This window comes from Ictidomys tridecemlineatus, chromosome 1 (assembly GCF_052094955.1).
Source record: "Ictidomys tridecemlineatus isolate mIctTri1 chromosome 1, mIctTri1.hap1, whole genome shotgun sequence".
Lineage (NCBI taxonomy): Eukaryota > Metazoa > Chordata > Mammalia > Rodentia > Sciuridae > Ictidomys > Ictidomys tridecemlineatus.
In genome coordinates this window covers 115,025,762-115,048,227 of record NC_135477.1, presented here as the reverse complement: position 1 = coordinate 115,048,227, position 22,466 = coordinate 115,025,762, and the positions used below count along the sequence as shown (strand labels likewise).

General features: G+C 32.8%; 1 protein-coding gene across 11 annotated transcripts in view; it reads right to left on the bottom strand.

Annotated features, from left to right (window-relative positions):
- Fer (FER tyrosine kinase) overlaps window positions 1-22,466 on the bottom strand; it is a 396,280-nt gene that overhangs the window by 198,644 nt on the left and 175,170 nt on the right. For all 11 annotated transcript variants that reach the window (XR_013437379.1, XR_005728664.2, XM_040273797.2 and 8 more), the window contains one exon: window positions 19,044-19,166. Coding sequence is in view for 9 of the 11 variants with exons in the window: in XM_040273797.2 (XP_040129731.1) it covers window positions 19,044-19,166 (123 nt within the window). In the remaining 2 variants the exon portion in view is untranslated. The remainder of the gene's footprint in view (window positions 1-19,043; window positions 19,167-22,466) is intronic.

Here is a 22,466-nt window from a genome sequence, read left to right as displayed (position 1 = left end):
GGTTGAGGATCAGTGGTAGAGCGCTTACCTAGCATGGGTGAGGCACTAGTGTTGATCCTCAGCACTGCATAAAAATAAATAAATAAAATAAAGGTATTGTGTGTCCATCTACAACTAAAAAGAAATACTCAAAAAAGAAAAAAGAAACAAAAGCAGGTATATAGTTAGACTTGGGGATATGGCTCAGTAGCAGAACACTTTCCTTGCCTTGGATTTGATCCCTAGTGCTACAAAAATAAAACAAAATAATCTATTTATAGTTTTACTGGAAAATATGGCTGTACTGAAGTAGCATATTGTACATCCATTTATTTAAGAAATTGTGAACCGTCAGAGCTCATGACTTGTCCACTAAAGTCTTTGGTTTTAAGTATGTTTACATAATTTTTAATTAGTTGTTTTTATGATAAGCACTACTCTTCATTTGTGGTTTATCTTATTATCTTGGACTTCTTTTCTTTAACATTTAACGTTAGTATATTTTAGATGCTCAAAATCAATAATACTGTCCTTTCTTATTTTTCTGTATGTTTTCTAATCTTTGAAATTCTCAGCTCCAATCCCCAAAAGTTTATGAACATTGAATTCTATTTCCTTCGTTAATATGATTTGATTTGATATATAACTGTAACTAATTTTTAATATAGAATACTGTTAGAAGCAGTGTCTAAATAGTTGTTTTACCAAACTGTTTACCACCACTGATTGAGAGATCATCCCTCTTCTCCTTGATTTTTGATACAATGTGCTATTATAATTTCCCTATATACTGTCAGGTGAATTAATAATTCATAATATATGTGTGCTTCTTAGTGTAATGAAAAGACATGGGCATAATACTCAATGAGCCTAACTATGTGGAATATACAGAAATAACTATCATCTGGAATTCTCTCATGTCTTAAAATTAGGATAATTTCAGCTAACAGTTTTCATCTATATTTCCAACTGCTTAGTTCATTCTTCATTCAAAGTTCATCTTTTAGTTTTAATCCTAATTGTGTATGTAATTACCTCATTGAATTAAAGGGCATTTTATCTAATTTTTATACTTCTAGATCATTATTAATTTTACTAATAAAATAAAAAGTTTCTGTAAATCTGGTAAACATATTCTCAATTCCTTTTTTCATATTCCTCTATTCTTTGCCTTTACCAACTTTAACTCTGCATAAAAAGAAGTTTAAGAAATAAGTAAGGTAAAATACAGGGTTCTAGGAAGGCTCTGAGGAATCTTTCACTCGTGGAAAATAAGGCAAGGGAGAGAACAGAAAATACTAGTATGACGAGCTGGCCTGAGAGAATCTTTCTGAAAAATCATGAGAATCCCCAGGGTGTATGTTTCAAGAAGAGCAGACACCATATCTCCTTTACTTTTTATTGCATTGCCAACATCAGGTTTATATAGGAGTGACTCAATAAAGACTTGCTGGTTGCATGACAGAGACCTAGAAGGCAGAGAGAGAGAGGCGACAGCACAAAGGGGAAGGAATGTGTTGCAGGCAGATGTGTGTTAGCTGGCTCCAGCAAATATTTGAAGTTGTCTCACAATTCTACCCATCTTTGGAAGAAGAATCTGGGTAATCTACTTTAAAGCTGATCCAAAAGGTCTTGAAAGCACTGAGATTTATAAACCACCATTTGTTTCTTGCTCCTCTGTGACCTTGATATTGTTATTAAAATTCTAAAGTGCCTAAAGTCAAATTTTGCTGACAAACTACAGATGAGTAACTGCAGCATTCCCTCTGCCCTCAACGTAGGCGTTTCATATAGACTAGAAACACCACTCATCTGTTTCATGTGTTGGTAAAACTGCTAAGAATGACTGTCACATCAAAAACTTCATCGTCATAAGATGGCAACAATTAATTTATTACTTTACATATATCTCATTCCTAGAAGAATACTATGAACTAGCTGTCCAGATTTCTGCCAAAAATCAGCATTTCAACTTGTTTTAGACTAAAAGCACCAAGACATTTTAAGGAAACTGAAAAGTAAAAGATTAGAGATTTTGAGAAAGTAGGGGAAAGGTAAGACAAAGTATTATGTCAGAGACTAAGTATAAATCTTGGTAAGAGATGCTATTTTCTTTGATTTTATGATAGTGCTTGGCCAATAATGCTAATTGTGATACTTGTTCTTGTACCTATATATACTTCAACCTCCCATAGCATCTCATCTAGATTAGAATAATTCAGTTCATTGATTCACTCATTCAAGAATCATCTATTGAATACTTACTAAGGGCTAGGGAAGACAATGACACAAAGTAGGTAACATCCTTAGCATGATGCGTATACTATGTAGTGGTATTCCTATATTAGTATATTGGTACTAGTGTTAAGCAAATAATTACAGAAACAACTAACATCTGTTCTATGCATGTGTTATCTCATTCAAGATAATAGAACTTATGAGATAAGATTATCACAATTTTATGAATGAAGAAATGAGGTTAAATAGACTCATGCTAGTAATACAAAGAATGGGAAATGTTAATACTGCTTAGGAGTCAGAGACACTTTTCTGAAGAAACAATATTCTCGGTTTATCTTTCTTGATCAATCTAAAAAATATGACTGAGCTAACATAGGCTTGAAGTTTATAATTTCTGCTCATTTGTTTTTGAGACAGGTCTTACTATGTTGCCCAGGCTGATCTTGAACTCATAAGCACAAGTGATCCTCCAAACTCAGCCTCCAGGGTGGCTGGAACAATAGGCAAGTAGCACCACAACAGACCTAAAATTTATAATTCTTAAATATATAAACATTACCAACGTTTTTTTGTCTTAGATTCACCTCAGAATGATTATAGTGCTTATACAATTTGAAAAGGGAACACCAAAAAAAAAAATCAGTGTTCACATAGAAAACTATTTTTGATATCTTTCTTTTGAATTCTGATGAGACTGCAAAAATCGATTTTAGAACATCAGCTTCTCCAGAAAGCCATAAAATAGGTATTTCTGCTTCACCGGTTCTTGATCATTAGGATGTTTTGAGATGATTAAAGTTTAAAGAGGTCATTGCTTATACCTCAAACAATCACCAGCCTATTCCCTGAAATGTGACTTTTTTTTTTATTTCCAAGGGTAGAATGCATATACTTTTACTCCAGATCCCTACTATACTCTCCTAGTCTGTTACAGAGATTAAAGTTTTAAAAAGAACTTACAGATTTAGAATAGAATTTTGTTTTAAATATTTACTTTTTTAGTTGTAGTTGGACACAATACCTTCATTTTATTCATTTCTTTTTATGTGTTGCTGAGGATCAAACCCAGGGCCTCACACATGCAAGGTGAGTGCTCTATCACTGAGCCACAACCCCAGCCCCTAGGATAGCGTTTTTCTTTATACCCAGATGAGTTTACATTATGGTTCTCAAACATTAGGAAGCATCAACATTATTTTAATTATCTATAACTTCAAAATAGGATTTCTAAGGGTTAATAAAGAAATTGTAACTTTCTGTCAATCAAGTTGGGCTTGATTTGGGATTCTCCACTTAAGAAAATGCTTTGATTTGCAAGATCTATGGTAGTCTGGAATAATACAAAGAATCCATGAAAGTATGACACAAATAAGAAATCGCCAAGTCAATGAATAATAATTGTTTGGCTACTAGAATGTAGATGCTACTTCAGCCACTGAATAAGAACCATATTATTGTCTCTGTTTCATCAATTACAAATTCCTATCAATATCTAGATTTTTTGATTTCTTATATATAATTTCATCTATGTTCTTAAACCTATTTTTTCAATTCACATTCATTGAATAATTTTTGTGTATGACCATGGAACTTGACTCAAAAAGGCTATTATATTATAAAACCATAATTATTTTTATAAGATACAAATCTTACCATAATTCTTTCCAGAATAAAACCATTCCCAAGATCAAACACACTGGCACCCACCAAGTCAAAGATCAAATATATTAGCATGAAATGACAGTTGTGACTTGGCATCTTTTAACTTTTCCAACCTCCCTTCCTGCATTAGTTTTCTTTGTTGCTGCAATCAAGTATCATAAATGTAGTAACTTAATGATGCTTATACAAACTTATCTTAAAATTTTGGAGGTCAGAGGTCCAAAATGGATCTCCAGGGTTAAAATAAAGGGTTCAGCAGAGCGCTTCATTTCAGGGGCCCTAGAGGAGAATCTTTTTCTTGTCTTTTCCAGCTGTAGAGCCTCCTCACTTCCCTGGATCTTGGTCACATGACTTCAATGCCTACTTCTGTAGTTTAACATGTCCTGGCCTGATTCCCCCTGGACTCCTACTTGAAATAACGATGGGTCTACTTGGATAATCTCCCCAACTCAAGATCCTTAACCATAATCATGTCTGCAAGGTCTTTTTTGCTGTGTAATGGAATGTATTCTCAGGTTCTCAGAATTAGAGTACAGACCCACAGGGATGGATTATTGAAACATACTTCTCCTTCCTCACATCTTTTACTCATTACTAATATATTCCTCACTCCATGTATATGAACTTGAATTCTTATACTTGCTCAAATGTGCCTCAGAAAGTTTTACTCCAAGATCAGAGGCAACTCCATTACCTGAACCAGTATGCTACAGGTCCTTCACTAGTACACTCGGTCACCCTCCACAACTCAGTCCACCAACACCTCCTTTTGAAAGCAATTCTTTTTAAAAATTTTTTGTTTGTTTTAATTAGCTACACATGATAGTACAATGACCTTGACATATCATACATTTGAATCAGGTGGGATATAATTTCTCATTTTTCTGAGTGTACAGGTTGTAGAATCACATTGGTCATGCAGTCATGTAATACATACATATAGCAATAATAATGTCTATGTCATTCTACTGTCCTTCCTTTCCCCCCATTCCCTCCCCTCCCCTCCCATCACTCTCTCTACCCAAGCTAAGGTGACGCAATTCTTTTCTTCCACCCCTCACATCTTCATACATGTATTCTGTATAACTATGAGGGTCTCCTTCCATCTTCCATGCAGTTCCCCTTCTCCCTCCCTTTCCCACCTACCTTTCTTCCCTATCTAGAGATAATCTTCTTCTCATGCTCTTCTTCCCTACCCCATTTTAAGTTACCCCCCTTATATCACAGAAGGCATTTGTTTTTTGAGGGATTGGCTAACTTCACTTAGCATAATCTGCTCTAATACCATCCATTTCCCTGCAAATGCCATGATCTTGTTAATATTCCATTGTGTATAAATGCCACATTTTTTAAATCCATTCATCCACTGAAGGGCATCTAGGTTGACTCCACAGTTTAGCTATTGTGAATTGTGCTGCCATAAACATTGATGTGGCTGTGTCTCTGTAGTATGCTGTTTTTAAGTCCTTTGGGTATAGACCAAAGAGAGGGACAGCTGGGTAAAATGGTGGTTCCCTTCCCAGCTCTCCAAGAAATCTCCATACTGCTTTCCAAATTGGCTGCACCAATTTGCAGTCCCACCAGCAGTGTATGAGTGTACCTTTTTCCCCTGCATCCTTGCCAATATTTATTATTGTTTGTCTTCATAATGGCTGCCACTCTTACTGGAGTGAGATGGTATCTTAGAGTAGTTTTGATTTACATTTCTCTAATTGTTAAAAGCAATTCTTAAACTGTCAAGGTAACATGACCTTCTCATGTACTTTAAATAAGCACAAAATTCCTCTAGAATGGAGCTTATAAGATAATCTTACTAACTTATCTTCTTAACCAGACTCTAGTTTCTTTTGGAACAAGATTGTCATAGTCATCATTGTATCTTCAGTACCTAATATAGTATTATAAAACAGAGAACAAATATTTATTTATTAAATATAAATAAAATAACTAAAAAACAGACACATGCTTAAAACCTGTTGAATTCCTAGAAAGTTTTGATCTATTTATTTCAGATGAACATGGATGATCTTCTAGAGACCCAACAATCAAGACTGCAATAAAAGTGGCAGAGTCATTTAAAGGTTATTTCTAAAGAAGATTCAGATAACTCTGATGATCTTATAGTCCAATATTGCAGACATTAAAAAATGATCCTTATGGTTTCCATCTGAAGAGATTCCAAGGTAAAAACATATGTATTTAATAAAAAATACACAAGAAATATATGAGAAAATCATAACTCTTAGAGGTCATCATTAAGAAATATGCTTAATGGTAAGAGCACAAAACAATGAGGACTATGGTTTGAACATAAGGGCCATTTATTACTAAGAGACATGTTAGAAATGACAACTGATATTGGCTCATCTTGATTCTGCTTCCCTGAATTTTAGTAGCCATCAGTCAAGATTTAATGGAGGAGCTGGAGTTGTGACCAGAAGTAGAACACTTAACCTAGTAAGTGTGTGGCCGGAGGTTTGAACCTCAGCACCACATAAAAATAGATAAATAAAATAAAGGTATTTTAAAAATTCCTTTAAAAAAAAGATTCAATGGAATCCACAAGATTATAATTTCTCTCTTCAGGTATTCCCTATTATAAAATCTCTTTTATGTTATAGTCTTTTTTAAAAAAAGTTTTTTTAGTTGTTGATGGACAATTTTTAATTTTTATTCATTGATTTATATGTAGTGCTGAGAATCAAACCCAGGGCCTCATACATGTGAAGCAAATGCTTTACCACTGAGCCATAACCCTAGCCCCAGTGTTCTACTCTTAATATATACAACTTGTTACAAAAATAACAGAAGAAAGAATATAAAGTTTCATTTTCTCTAAGGCTTATGATAGATATCAGTAAGGCTTTCTGTTTTAAAAAATCACTTGAAGATATCTTTTTTATGTCCTTGGTATTTCTAATTTAGATCCTATTATTTTGATGTCATTAAAATTCTTAGCATGTACATTTAGTCTTCGTAAAATAGAAAGTGGGACAATTCTTTTGTGATACAATTAAATGATTCTAAAGAATGATCAATGGTTCTTTTAAAAAGTGAAAACAAGTACGTCTATTCTTATATATCATTTTCACTTTGAAAAAGGTTAATACAAGACAGTAATTTTCAAATAAAGAATATTAAATATTATATGCGATTGCCTTGTGACTTTACTATCAGAAATCTTATCAAGTTGTCAGATTTTATGGAACCAATCAAATATAGTCTGTGATAGTCTAAATAAAATACAGAGAAGCTAAACAACATTGTACCAGAAATGTTTTCTATCAATAGTTTAAAACATTTATGGAGTTTTCTAAGAGTAAAATAACTCTTAAAAAAAGAGTAAAATGTAAACCATGCTCCATTTGGAAACTGAAAAACTAAAATTTCTACATTATTTTGAGAATAGAATACTTAGGACTTCTGTTTATATTTTTTCAAATATATAAAGTACTTATGTTTAGTACTTTATATATTTAGTTTTTTCTCAAAAATAATATCAAATATTTTCCATTCACTATATGCAACATATAAAAATGAGTAAAATTTCCTATTGCTACTTAAGAGCTATTATCTAATGGGATGTCAGACACTAACTGTAATAGAAGACTGAATAAAGTAAGTGCTATAACTACAGCAAGACTCAATATGTGTTGAGGGGGAAACATTTCCAGGGAATACTTTATGAATATATATATAAAATCAAGGTGACTAACAAGGAAAATGGAAATTGCATCATCATTAAAGGCTGTCCACCATAAAAGTTTTGGTGATACAGAGAGAAGAGAGTTGTTCTAAGGAAGAGGAGTTATGTAATTGAAGAGAAAAATCCAGGATGGAGGCAGGAGGGCCCTCTTCTCTGTCCACCACACTACCACTTCTAATCAAGTCACCCCACACATTTCCTATCAGCTCTCCTGGGCTCCTCCTTTTCTACTGATTGCTTTTGTGCTGATTAAAGAATAAAAGGATTGACATTAATCTCCTACATTGGAATTCCTTTGTTTTCTTAGAAAGACTAAAATTCTTGCTTTATATATCTTACTCTTTTAGTACTCTGGGGCTTTAGAATATCAAATGTTCTCAATGTCTTAGTCCAGGAATTGAGGAGTAAGACAGTATAAAGAGATAGTGGCCCTCTGTAAAATTATGTAGAACTGATAATTTATAAAATAAATTGCTGACTTTTTTCACAAGGGCAATGTATGAATGAAAAAGCAATACTTTAATGATAATCCATTCATTCTTAAGGTTCTTGCCTTTGAATATGTGCACTTTTACAAATTTAGCTAAATATTAACCTCTCCAGATACATACTAAAGATGAGAAAATGAAAATGTAAATGTAATGGATATAATATTTTGTTATTTTGGTACTGGTTTAAACTTTTGAATGTATTTAACACTAACTTATTAATATTTTGAACATAAATCCATAATCCTAGAATTTTACTATTCTGTTCAGCAAAGACATAGAGAAAAATGCTGATGCAGAATATTCATTACTAAGCTGTATTTTAATATTATGCTCTTGGCTGTTATTAAAGGATAATAAAAGCAAAAATCTATGAAAACGTTACTCAACTTCTTGCAGAAATGTTGTGGACATTCTCATCTACAATCCCAAGAGAAAAATTTTCTTTAAAACTGTGTTTCAGGGGCTGGGGATGTGCCTCAAGCGGTAGCGCGCTCGCCTGGCATGCGTGCAGCCCGGGTTCGACCCTCAGCACCACATACAAACAAAGATGTTGTGTCCGCCGAAAATTAAAAAATAAATATTAAAAATTCTCTCTCTCTCTCCCCCTCTCTCTTTAAAAAAAAAAAAAAAAAACTTTACTTTCTCTCACTTTAAAAAAAAAAAACTGTGTTTTAGCTACATAATGTTGTGACCAAAATACCTGACAAGAACAACTTATACGAGGAAAAGTTTATTTTGGCCTCACAGTTTCAGAGGTTCAGTCTATGGTCACTTGACTCTATTGCTCTGGTCCTGAGTTAAGGCAGAACATCATAGGTGGCAGTATAGAAGTCTCTCACCTTGTGGTGCCCAGAAAGATGGGGTAGGGCAGGGAAGGACCAAGATATAATCCCCAAGGGCACACCCCAGTGACCCATCTCCCCCAACCATGTCCCACCTACCTACAGTTAGCACCCAGTTGGTTCACTCAAACTACATATCAAGCTATAGCTCTCACAGTCTAATCATTTCACCTGTAAATATTCCTGTTTTAACACAGGAGCTTTGGGACACACCTCATATCCATAAATTTACTGATATACAACTTTGCCTTAAACAAATTAAAACCCATCTCTCTTTCTAATCATAAAGTCAGTTAACTCATTTTCTATAACAGCTTCCAGGAATCTTACAGCTAAATTTCAATCTCAACACACAATTTATATAGACCTTTAAGTGTTTGCACATTATATTACGTGCTCTTAAGTTTCCATCATACTTAATTTTCCATGGTGCTAATAATTTGTTTCTGCTTTAACATTACTATAACATAACTTGGTTATAGCTACACAAGTTGAACATGAAACATAATAAAATGAACATTGATTTTTTTCTTTTTCTAAATTTTTGTCATATTCCTTAAATTCTTCAGGAAGTAAAAGGCTGGACATTTTTCAATATTTTAGTGAGTTAGGCAGTATTACCACTTACACTTAGGATATACTTGGATCAAATTCACCACTTGCTTATCAGACTTTCAACAGATCAGTGATTTTCATCCTAATCCTGGTATATAGGCTCAAAAAATCTGACTTTAATCTGAACTTTTCAGATAATTAGCCATTCCAAATAACTTCCTTCTGTCAAGCTTATCTTGCCTTCCTTAAAAACAGGTCTTCAAACATCCCACCTTTTATAACATTTCTTTTTAAACTAATTTCTCGTCTCCTCCCTTTCCTCATGATCTACTTCTAGCCCATCTTTCTCTGTGAAGCATTTTCTTGCTAATTGTTCCTTTTCTGAATACTTATATGTTGCCATTATAAAAATCAGTTTTATTGATTTGTAAAAACTCTTCCTATTGTCACATTAAAGTTTACAAAATCAACTTATTGGATGCAGACATTTAAAAAACTGTAATAGAATGAATCACATGTATGAAACATAAAACATCATTTTATAAAACTGATTCAGTTCTACACACACCAACACTTTAATTTGGTATAGCCTACATATCAATATAAAATACAATTTCTTCCTTCATACTGTAGAAAAAACTTCTAAATATAGCTTTATAATAATAGCTGTTGTTGTTGTTGTTATTGTTGTTGTTATAATTATTATTTTATGTGGTGGTGCTGGGTATTAAATTCAGAGCCTTGTGCATACAAGGCAAGCATTCTACCAACTCTATATCCCCAGTCCCTAAATATTATTATATAATAAATAATTATGTAATGTTTCAATCAGGTTTGACATACCTCTTTCCTCAAGTATTTATCATTTCTTTATAGTGAAAACTTTAAAAACACCTTTTATGTTTTTTAAATGTAAGTACATTATTATTATCTATAGTTACCCTATTGCTTCTTACCCCTACCCAACTGTAACTTCCCCATAGATCAATCACATTATGTATTCATCAGTTGATGGGCATGTAGGTTGTTTACATTTCTTGGCAATTTTCAATAGTGCTGCAATAAACGTAGAAATACAGATATCTCTTCAACATACTGATTTCATTTCCTTTGGATATAAACCTAGTGGAAGGATTGCTGAATCATATAGTAGCACTATTTTTAATTTTTTTTAAGAGAGAGAGAGAGAGAATTTTTAATATTTATTTTTTAGTATTTGGTGGACACAACATCTTTGTTGGTATGTGGTGCTGAGGATCGAACCCGGGGCCGCACGCATGCCAGGCGAGTGCGCTATCGCTTGAGCCACATCCCCAGGCCTATTTTTAATTTTTTGAGGAACCTCCATGTTGTTTTCCACAATGACTGTAGAAATTTACATTTTCATGAAGAGTTTACATAACTTATGAATAACCTAAGGTGCTTTTGGCTATCTTAGGATGTACTTTGAAGTCTATAGATTACATGTGGCTTCTAGTTTCATGAAACATGCAGTTTATGTATTTTGTTGTTGTTATTGTTACTCGTCTTAGTCACCATTGCACAGTTTCCAATAGGAAACAGGAAAAAATGCTAAATTATAAAACCATATTCATACCAAAAACCTTTCCACAGCCCATGCATATAAAAGTCTAATAAATAGATAAAATAACATGTATTAGGCAATATTTGTGTTGTAAATATAAAATACTGCCTTTCAGCATGCATAAAAAATTCCAGTGACTTATTATTCTAATCTCATAGGCTTCATCTGCCTTTTCCCAACATCCTTCAAATATTGATAGGGTAGATACGATGTATGAAACTTACTACTGAAAAGCCTAGCTCCTCAAACTAAAAATGATATTTGAGACACTATGAAGTACACTGTCTTTACTTATGCAAGTAAATCCACTGAGTAATCATTAATGGAAAACTAGCGGTCTCCAAGGCCTATTTTACTTTTTTGAGACTAACATTAATTTTCTCCAAATGTTTACTGGTAAAGAATAAGAATTTTTAGTTCTCATTGCTAGGGATAAAACCCAAGGCATTATACATGCCAGTATGAGAATTTTAAAAAACTGAAAAATAGTTTATATGTTGCACGAGCTATGGTAGGGTTCTTTTATATTATGGATATAACACATAAAGTTTAATTTGGCTTTCCCGACTGTATTAAATGGAGGCTAAATATTGAAATATCACCCTGCATCCCCTTTAGCACAACATGCTATAGTCTCTGTCAGACTTTCATGGTGATTAGACCATAATTGACAAATTCACTGTTATATCCCAGTGCTTATAACACTGGATTATAGAAAAAATTGTTGTTGAAATGTTGACATTACTGAGATAGTAGACTGTAATTTTTGCTAGCTGGGATTGTAATAAAAAGATGATAAATAGACAATCTATTTTAGATAACAACTCTGAAATTTACAAAAAATATGATTTGGGGTAAATTATAATCTCCAAGTTTCCTAATAATGGGAACAATATTAACACTCAATAACTGAAACTGTAAAATATTTAATAAGAAAAGCAGATTGTTTTCATAAGAGTAATCACCCATTTTTTTAATTTCACAATTTACAATGTTCTAGATTTTTTTTCTCTTCTAATTTATCTGTTCTTTGAAAAAAACTTTAAAAAATTTATTTGTTCTTTTTAGTTACACATGACAGTAGAATGGATTTTGACATATTATACATAAATAGAGTATAACTTCCTGTTCTTGTGGATGTATATGATGTGGAGTTACACTGGTCATGTATTCATATGTGGACATAGGAAAGTTATGTCCAATTCATTCTACTGTCTTTCCTAATCCCTTCTGCCCTCCATCCCCTTCGTTACCTTTTGTCTAATCCAGAGTACTTCTATTCTTCTCTATTCTACCCCCCTTATTGTGCACTAGTATCTGTATATCAAAGAGAACATTTGGCCTTTGTTTTGGGGGGGACTGGCTTATTTCACTTAAGATGATAGTCTCCAGTTCCATCCATTTACCTGCAAATACCATAATTTCATTCTTCTTTATGGTGGAGTAATATTCCATTGTGTATATATACTACAATTTCTTTACCCATTCATCTGTTGAAGCACACTTTGATTAGTTCCATAGTTTAGCTATTAAGAATTGAGCTGCTATAAACATTGTTGTGGCTGCAACCCTATAATATGCTGATTTTAAGTTGTTTTGGAATAAGCTCAGGAGTGGGATAACTGGGTCAAATGGTTTTCTGAGGAATATCCATGCTGCTTTCCACAGAAGTTGCACCAACTTGCAGTCTCACCACCAATGTATGACTGTGCCCTTTTCTCCACATCCTCACCAACATTTATTGTTACTGTGTTATTGATAATTGCCACTCTGGCTGGAGTGAAATGAAATCTCAGTGTAGTTTTAATTTGCATTTCTATAATTGCTAGAGATTTTGAACATTTTTTTCACATATTTGTTGATCATATATTTCATATATTTGTTGATCATATATTTGTTGATCATATATTTCATATATTTGTTGATCATATATTTCATATATTTGTATTTCTTCTGTGAAGTATCTGTTCAGTTCCTTTGCCCATTTGATTAGGTTATTTGTTTCTTTAATGTTGAGCTTTTTGAGTGCTTTACATATCCTGGAGATTAATTCTTTACCTGAGGTATAGGTGGCAAAGATTTTCTCCCATTCTGTAGGCTCTTTCTGCATGTTGAAAAAAGTTTTTAAATGAGAAAGTATACTCTTATCTAATATACACCTACATAAATTTTTCTCTCATGATCTCTACAACTTCAAATGGAGTTACTGTAGGATACAGATAGTTTGAAAGCTGACTTACCTAACATAGTGCTGCTAATGATGGAGAAAACTGGGATTTAAAATGTGATTATCTTTGCTCAAATATGAGGCTTACAGTGAAATTTCCATATTTTGATGAATTCCCTTACTGAGACTATCTTATAATTTTTTTGCTCTTCCACTCTCATTAGACCTAATTAATTGATATTAAAGAGTCAAATAGAAATCCTTACAGTGGGCATTCTAGTTCAAAACATTTTTCCAAAATATGGGTTTATCAAATATCAATCTAATTTGACATGGTATTTAATAATCTTATTATCAAGGGCTAAAAAGTGATCACTCTCATCTCTTTTCAAATTTTAAACACACATTGCTTTTTTAAAAATTCCACATAAATGGAGCTGGGGTTTAGCTCAGAGCACTTGCGTAGCATGGGTGAGGTACCAGGTTCAATACTTAATACCACATAAAAATAAATAAATAACATACAGATATTGTATCCACTTATATCTAAAAAATACATTTAAAAATCCATATAAATGACAGCATAAAAGAATTAATTGCAAAAATACAGATAGCTAGATGCCTCAAAAAAATATTACTTGAAAAAAATTTTCTCAGAAACTAAAAATGAAATTGACTACAACTTATTTGGCTACATTCAAAATAAATACTCCCTTGAAATTCGCTCCCACTATTATGGGAGTAAATTTCAATATTTACACACTATTTAAGTAACATAGCTTGCCTCTTCCAATATTACTGTTTAATGTTTTTATGAGACTCACTATGTAAACTTATAAAAGTTTATTCTAAGTTTCTATTCAAATGAAGTAAATTTCTTAGACTACATAATAAACAACTAACTTCTTAAGACAGCATATATTTAGTTATTAAATTAATCCAAAGCTGTACTTATCTCCCATCACTCTTCCTTCAATCACTGTTTCTGGCACAGTAGCCTCTGCAGTTCCTCATAACACCAAGGAACTCTTTCCCCAGGTACACATAGAGATGTTCCACCATTTAACACATGGATGGCTCTACCAGTTGATTACAGCTGATATCTCATCTCATACTACACTGTTAAAACATTTCATTATTATCCCTGCATATAACCACACATATAACTTCTTTATTTGATTCACATCTCTGCACAAAATACATTTGGCCTTCTTTGATCATAATGTTTAAAAACAGCAACTATCCCATACACACACACACACACACACACACACACACACACACACACACACACACCACACAATACCTAACCTAAGCCCTCATTATATCTTTATATCTTTATCCTAGTTTATTTTCATAGCACTTTTGCATTCTGTCATAATACCAAACACTGCTCAGCACAGACTGAGTACTAGATACTAGTAGGTACTTAGGTAAATATCTACTTCATGGGAAAACACTGGCTCATGTATGTTTTCCATTCTTCTTTCTTTACTGAACTTTTAAGTTATTTTCAAATTTACCCAATCAATCTCAATGTATTAAGGAAATGGATAGTGACTTAAGAAAAAGGAAGTCTCTGATTTCATAATGCTTTATATTAAAAAGACTTCAGCATATCAAAAACTGTTATCATAAGTTTCTATAAAAAATAATTAAACAGTAATATTGGAAGAGGCAAGCTATGTCACTTAAATATAAAGTAAAATAAGTAGTCTTTAAGTCATCTGAAACTAAAAATATGAATAAAGAACTTAATTTAAGATTAATTCTCCTCTCCTAACCATAAGAACTTAATCATAACTGTTTTTGCACATGTATGATTACAAATTCTGTTACCACAAACCTGTCTCCTGATAACAAGATAATATGTTCACAAACATACAGGTTACTTCCTCTCAAAAATATGCCTCTAATATTCTCACAATCAACACCAAATTCTGGTAAAAAGTCATAACTACTTGATTCAAGCTTCTAGGGAGTAAATTAATGGCTCTCTGCCTAACTGATCTTCATTTAATCATGAACTTTTTAAAATTTAATTTCCAATCAGATAGATTTTTTTCTTAAAAAAGCTAAATCTGAAAACTTTTGAATTTAACAAAGCTGTTATAGTGCAATTTACATGTTAAACTTAAACTAGATGTCCTTCTTTCACACATATTTGCCAAACCTTAAGTTTAACTCATATCTCAACTCTGTTCACACAATACTAGAGCTTAATGATTTTCCTTGTATAGAGACTTATTAAAAATCCAGTGGGCATCTGGGGGTATATCTAAGTGAGACAGCACCTGCCTAGCATGGCAGAGAACCAGGGTTCAAAGGCCAGCACTGTTGATGTAGGGAGAGGGGGACTTTTGACAGAGAGGAATTCAAAAGTTCTGCAACTGCTGAATGCATTCAATTTTTCAACAAATATTTATTGAATACCTACTCTGGTACAGCACTCTCTGGTTGGGGACTTGGCTGCAGTAATTGTTAAATATAATTCTGACTTTATGGAGCTTATATTTCACTTATGGGAGGTAAACAATTAAAAAGATATCATTAAAAAAAGAGACATCATTAAATAGTAGATAAACATAACCATGACACATAGAAATTTTAAAAAGGGGAAAGAAGAGAATGTGCTATTTTATATGTGGCATTCTGCATTGACCTGTCTGAAAAATGATATTTCAGCAGAACCTGAACTAAGTAAAGAACAGACCATATGCATGTCCTTTATGTTTGCTAATCCCAGGATAATTATAATGGGTTTTCAATATGCCCTGCTTACAATATTTTCCATCTTCTATATCTTCACACAGGCTCTAGGAGGCAGTATAGGAAAAATCAGTTCATGGAAGATGAGGAATGGATAGTGTGAGCACTCACTAGCATTATTACTGCGTTAAAGTTAGGTAAATTCTTCACCTCTGATTGCTCTATTTCGTGTACCTCTGAGTGAATACTTATAAGGACATAAATATAAGAGAGACTACTTTGGTCACTGTCAGTATTAGAATAATAAATTTGAATTTTCATGGGTAAGAGAAAAAATAAATGGGAAGAGAAATAAATAGAAAATTATATTCAAAGCAAAATAACATTCTTTATGTGGGCTAAAAATGAAGTCTAACAAGGTGAAAATTAGATATTTATAGCATATTATATGGTCATAGATATTAACTTCTTACACAAATTAAATCAAGAAAGGGATTGGTTTTAAGAGTACAGATAACTTTTTCAAAGGAAGATATATGACAGATAATACTACCATAACAAAATCCATATCAATTTGTTCTTCAGTCATAATTGAAAATTATCTAACTTTCACAACCTCTGCATTGTGATTACTTTTTAAAAGAGTAATATGATTCTTTATAAATCAAATGTTTAACAATATTTATAATGAACTGAGATAATAATTTCCATATTTCAAATGCCAGTACTTTAAATCAACTTAATAGTCAGGTAGAAACTAAGTTTCTACCTCGTAAAACAATCATATATAGCTCTTTAATCTTCTATAGCTTCCAGCATACATTTATTTTCATAGCTAGTGTTATAAAATGATGATATAATCAACTTCACATTGTTGGAGGTTGGAGAAAAAGATAATAATTGACCATGTAATAGTCCAGAAAATCTAATCCATTATCTGCGTTAATTTCACAGAAAATTTTATATAGTAAGGGGTACTGTTTCACTTGAAATTATGTATTCATACCCATGCCCAGATCTGCATTGCTGTTTCTCTCTATTATAGCTCTGGTCTCTCAACTTGAGACTTTTCTAAACCTTTAGACAGTGAAAATATTTGGTTGGCTTGTGAAATAGGATATCCGTATCTCTGAAAACCCAGTTCTACATGTTGTTAACCTTACATGGGTAAAAAGTATCTTCTTGCACCGAATTTGATTTACACTAGGATTTAATGAAATTGAGGTCACACTCCAAATGTACAATTAACACTATAAAACTCCCACCACTTAGGGAGGGAAGCAGTGGTGAAGATGTCAAAGATGACCCATTAGTTTATGATTTTTGAGAACTGGGATATTTTGTGGTACCACTTACTAAATGAAGAAGAACAACTTTTAGAGTTAAATGTTAAACTGAGTTTGAGGTAAAAGTTAGGGAAATTCTTGAGTTTGGGGAAAGCTAATGCTGCATTAGAAATATAAATTTACTAGTTATTAATTTATAAATAATAAATGAAACCATGAGAATAGATTACTCTGACATAAAAAGATATGGGAATTCTGTGAAAAATAGTATTTATTCATAAACAAAAGAAATTCCAGCAAACTAGTTTCATTTTCTAGAAAAAAATGTCACAACCTGTTCCAGATTAGAGAATTTGTATGGGGTTTTCTATAATTAAATGGAAAATATTAACAAAGAATGAAACAACTTTGCAACTTTAAAAAAAATTATACAAGAAGGTCAAGTCCTAGGCTGGGGTTGTGGCTCAGCAGTAGAGTGCTCACCTAGCATGTGTGAGGCCCTGGGTTTAATCCTCAGCATCACATAAAAAAATAAATAAATAAAGATATTGTGTCCAACTACAGCTAAAAAAAAATAAATAAAAATAAATATTAAAAAATAAGAATGTAAAGTCCTTAAACTATAGAATTAGAATGTTTAGCAACCAACTATCAAAATCTTCTATGAGAGAACTTCTAAAGCTCAGCCCCTCAGTGAAGACCTAGCAATATAATAAAGTTTAAATATGGACATTGTTTTCTAGATTAACAACAGAAAATGTAACAATTATTTTTTCAAGTCCCTAAATCTGGGTTATGTAACAGAATTCTTAGTAGTGGAATGTATTTCAAAATTAAAGCCATCCTTTAATCTATAAAAATCAATAAATATTATCCATCAAGTTTTGTGACTTTCCTATTTCTATGCTGTTCTTCATATCAGACAGTTGCCAAAAGAAAAAAAAGTTACAGTCCCAACCTAATTTCTGAACACTGAAGGTGCTTAGAGGCTAAGTCAGCTCACAGTGCACTTGTTCTGGTCCCCACAGGTTTTGTTTTAAAAATACAAACCTTGCTCACACCCATTTCTTACCTAACCAATCTTGTGTATATCACATGAAAGTAAGGAGTTCTTTGATATATCTTAGAGATAAAAGTGACCTAAAGCAATCTCTCACCTACCTATCTGGCTCTACACAGGGAAATTATGATTTGCTGAATTTGTAGCATAGCTTTTAAAAGTTCCAGAATCTTGGAAACCTCACATCTAAAGGTAAAATTCTAATTTACTCCTAACTGCTGAATATCACTCAAGTCTACATTGCTTAGTCTTTTATAACCTGAAGCTTTCAAAGTATAAAACTTAAAGAAAAGCCTCAAGTCTTTCAAGAAAAACTACAAAACAAAGGGAGAGAAATTCAGATATTATATCCTAGCAAATACTAGGCAAACAACTTATAAAATTAAGGAAATTCAGCCGAGAACAATGGTGCATGCCTGTAATCCCAGCGGCACAGAAGGCTCAGACAGGAGGATCCTGAGTTCAAAGCCAGTCTGACCCAAAAGCAAAAGCGAGGCACTAAGCAACTCAAAATAAGGTGGGAGATGTGGGTTGAGTGCTCCAGAGTCCAATCCCTGATACCTCCCACGCCCCACCCCCCCAAAAAAAAATTTAAGGAAATCCTATACTTCAACTGTATTGGTATACTGGTAGTGGTATGCACAAAACTTTTTTGTTTCTGAGTTTCAGACACATGGTCTAAGAACTTTATTTACCAGGGAAAATGTTAACTCACCAGGCATTCTTTTAAAGCAAACATTATGTGTTTAAGCACACTTACCTTAGGAATAGGATTCAGCAGAACAACACCTGATTTCTTAGTGATGACTTGTTTTGTTGTGTAGTGATGATCTATTAGTTGAGGGATGTTTGTAAACCCAGTGCCCTCAAATCGATACAGATTCTGGAGAGAGAACAATAAGGTAAAACAAATATGAAGACATTGTTTCAGAAAGACTACATTCATCAGAAATTCAGTTCCATTTAACAACAACATTTAACACAACAACATGCATACACTTAACACTACTGGATTATCTGCTTAAGCTAGTTAAGATGGTAAAAATTTTAAATGGATAACTAAAGCTCCAATATCAACCTTTTGACAGAAAACATTAATTTCAATACTGAGTAAACCCAATTCAAGTTTATTAAGAGTAAAAAGAAAGGGCTGGTGTTGTGGCTCAGCAGTAGAGCACTTGCCTAGCAAGTATGAGGCACTGAGTTTGAGTCTCAGCAATGCATATAAATAAATGAATAAAATAAAGATCCATCAACAACTAAAATATATATATTAAGAGTTAAAAAAAAAAAAACTAAAAGACCTGAAATGCATTTTGTCAAAATGATAACCAAAGGAAACAAAGCTTACAATACTTTCAAGTTAAGGAATAAAAAATATGTTAACATATATCTACAGATAATTCCATTTGATAAAATTTTGGATTATTAAAAATCATATCAAAAGTTTCAAGACATGTAACTAATGCAATCATAAATATTTGAATCCCTGATCATTTATTATCAACATAGTAATTAGTTGGCGTTTCTATGCTGTTATGTATTACCCAAAACACTCATTTATGCACTTTTTTTTTCTTTTTTGTACTGGGGTTGAACTGAGGGATGCTCTGCCACTAAGTTACATCTCTAACCCTTTTTATTTTTTGTTTTGAAACTAGGTCTTGGGCTGGGGATGTGGCTCAAGCGGTAGCGCGCTCGTCTGGCATGTGTGCCAGCACCACATACAAACAAAGATGTTGTGTCTGCCAATAACTAAAAAATAAATATTTAAAAAGTTCTCTCTCTCTCTCTCAAAAAAAAAAAAAGGAACTAGGTCTTGCTAAGTTGCTGAGGCTGATTTTGAACTTGAGAACCTCCTACTTTAGCTTCTCTGAGTTGCTAGGATTATAGGCATGCACCACCTACTTGACTCATGCACTCTTAACGAAGAAATATAATGTACCAGTGACAAAACTTCACATACCAACATGCTCAAATTTTAGTATATTTTTATTTCAGATCACCAGGTAAGTAGCATTTTCCCAAAGCTTATTAAGACAATTTTGACCTCTGGGTAAGCCATTACATGGATGAACTCATAGCAGTAAATATAGCAACTAAAAATGTCATATTGGCCATATTTTTCAATTCAAGAAGCATTATGATACAATGTAATAAAATCTTCTGACCATTCACAAAAAGTCCATGTGAACATATGTAGCAAATAAATGCAGATACAGACATGGGTGTGTACAATTTAAAGAAAACTTTAAGAAATAAAAACTTCCTATTTTATAGAATTAGAGAGCAGTATAGTGATCACTAGAAGCTAGGAAGGGGATAGGGAAGGGGAAGAGAAAGAAGCTGGATAACAAGTATCAAAATACATTATATAAAGAAAATAAATTATAATGCTTTATAGCATGTTAAGGTGACTATAGTTTACAAATATTAATATATGTTTTATAAAGAATGAGAAGAGTTTGAAGGCTCGCCTCCCCCAAAAAACACAAATGTTTAAGTAGATAGAAATGCAATTACCCTGATTTAACCATTACATGTGGTACACATATATTTAGTTATCATACTGTATAATTATGTTGTGTCAGGTAAAAAGGATAAAAAATGAGAACTTTTAGGCTGGCTGGGGATATAGCTCAATGATAAAGTGCTGTCAAAAGAAGAGGAAAAAAAAACAAGACAGAGATAAGAACACTGAAAACTATCTAAATTTGATACTATTTGCAGTACTGCAACTGTTTTTCCACTTAAAGGTTAAAAACTCAAAGCTCTTTTTCCATGGTATAAAGATTTAACTCATCAGAATTTAATTTATATAAAACTTAAACGTACATACATATCTGTTTTATCAGTTGAGGAACAAAAACACATTAAGGAGATGGGGCGGGGGGAGTTTACTATTTAACTATATATATTTAAACTCAAGACACTTTGTGTTATAGTCAACTCAGAGTAGTTGTTAAAAAATTGCCTAAAGAACTTTTGTACAAAGTAGCCAGGCCAGCTTTGATCTATCAGCTCTGATGCTTAAGAATATTTCACATGGAAGATATTCATACATTTTACACTGAGCAAGAGCTCTCAGTGTCTCAAATTACTCACTGGTGAAACAGATGATCTAGCTATTCTAAATATGGATATATAGGGGGGGAAACTTTCAATTCATATTCAAATATAAATTACATTTTCTCAAAAAAAAATTCTTATCAGTGAATAACTGGATTACCCTGGAAGGCATTCTTATATCAAATTTAGAAACAAAGATATGCATCAGGTCATAGAAGTATAATATACAATGAAACAATAATAACCACCACACCAATATTTAAACCCAAATATACCATTTCTCCTCTTCCACCCTTAGGCAACTCAACACAGCAGTCAGGGCTTTGCTCAACATTTTCATTTCCCTCAGAATAAAAGCCAAAGTCTTAGCAAAACAAAAATGAATAAAATTAAAAGCCAATTCTTTATTTACAGTGTCCTATCAGATCCTATATCATTCCTCCCTATTGTCTTTCTTACCTCTTCTATTTCCCCTCTTTATAAACCTCCCTCCAGTCACTTTCACTTCCTTTTTGTTTTGCAACTGCCACATTTACACCTTCCTGGGGCTCTCTCCTCTGCTGCTTGAATTAATTCCTCTGACAGCCATGTGGGTAATAGATCCCTTACTGTTTTCCAGTCTTTAAATCAAATGTAACCTTTTCAGTGAGGTTTACTCTGGCCACCCTACCAGGTATTCAATACCTGCTTTCCCATCCCCACTTAATTTCCCATCTCCTTTTCCTAATTATCACTTATTACCATCATGATATACATCTCATTTAACTCTACCATCATATATATTTTACTTATTTGTCTGTTTGCTGTCTCTATCCCCCTCTAGAATGTGGATTCATCAGGTGATAAATTTATTCACATATTTTGTTCAGGATAGTATCTCCCATGGTTCAGAATAGTGCATGGCACATACTGCTTGTATTAATAAACTTATGTGGATAAATAAAATGCACTGGCTGTAAAGTTAAAGAGACAAATAAGAAAACATAGAAAAGGATCCTGGGAAGTTCACACACTTACACACTCACACTCAAGACATCAAAGTACAGTGTTGGATGAAAGGTAAATAATAAGATAAAGTTCATACAGAATGAAATTTCAAATTAGCCTCTGCTCT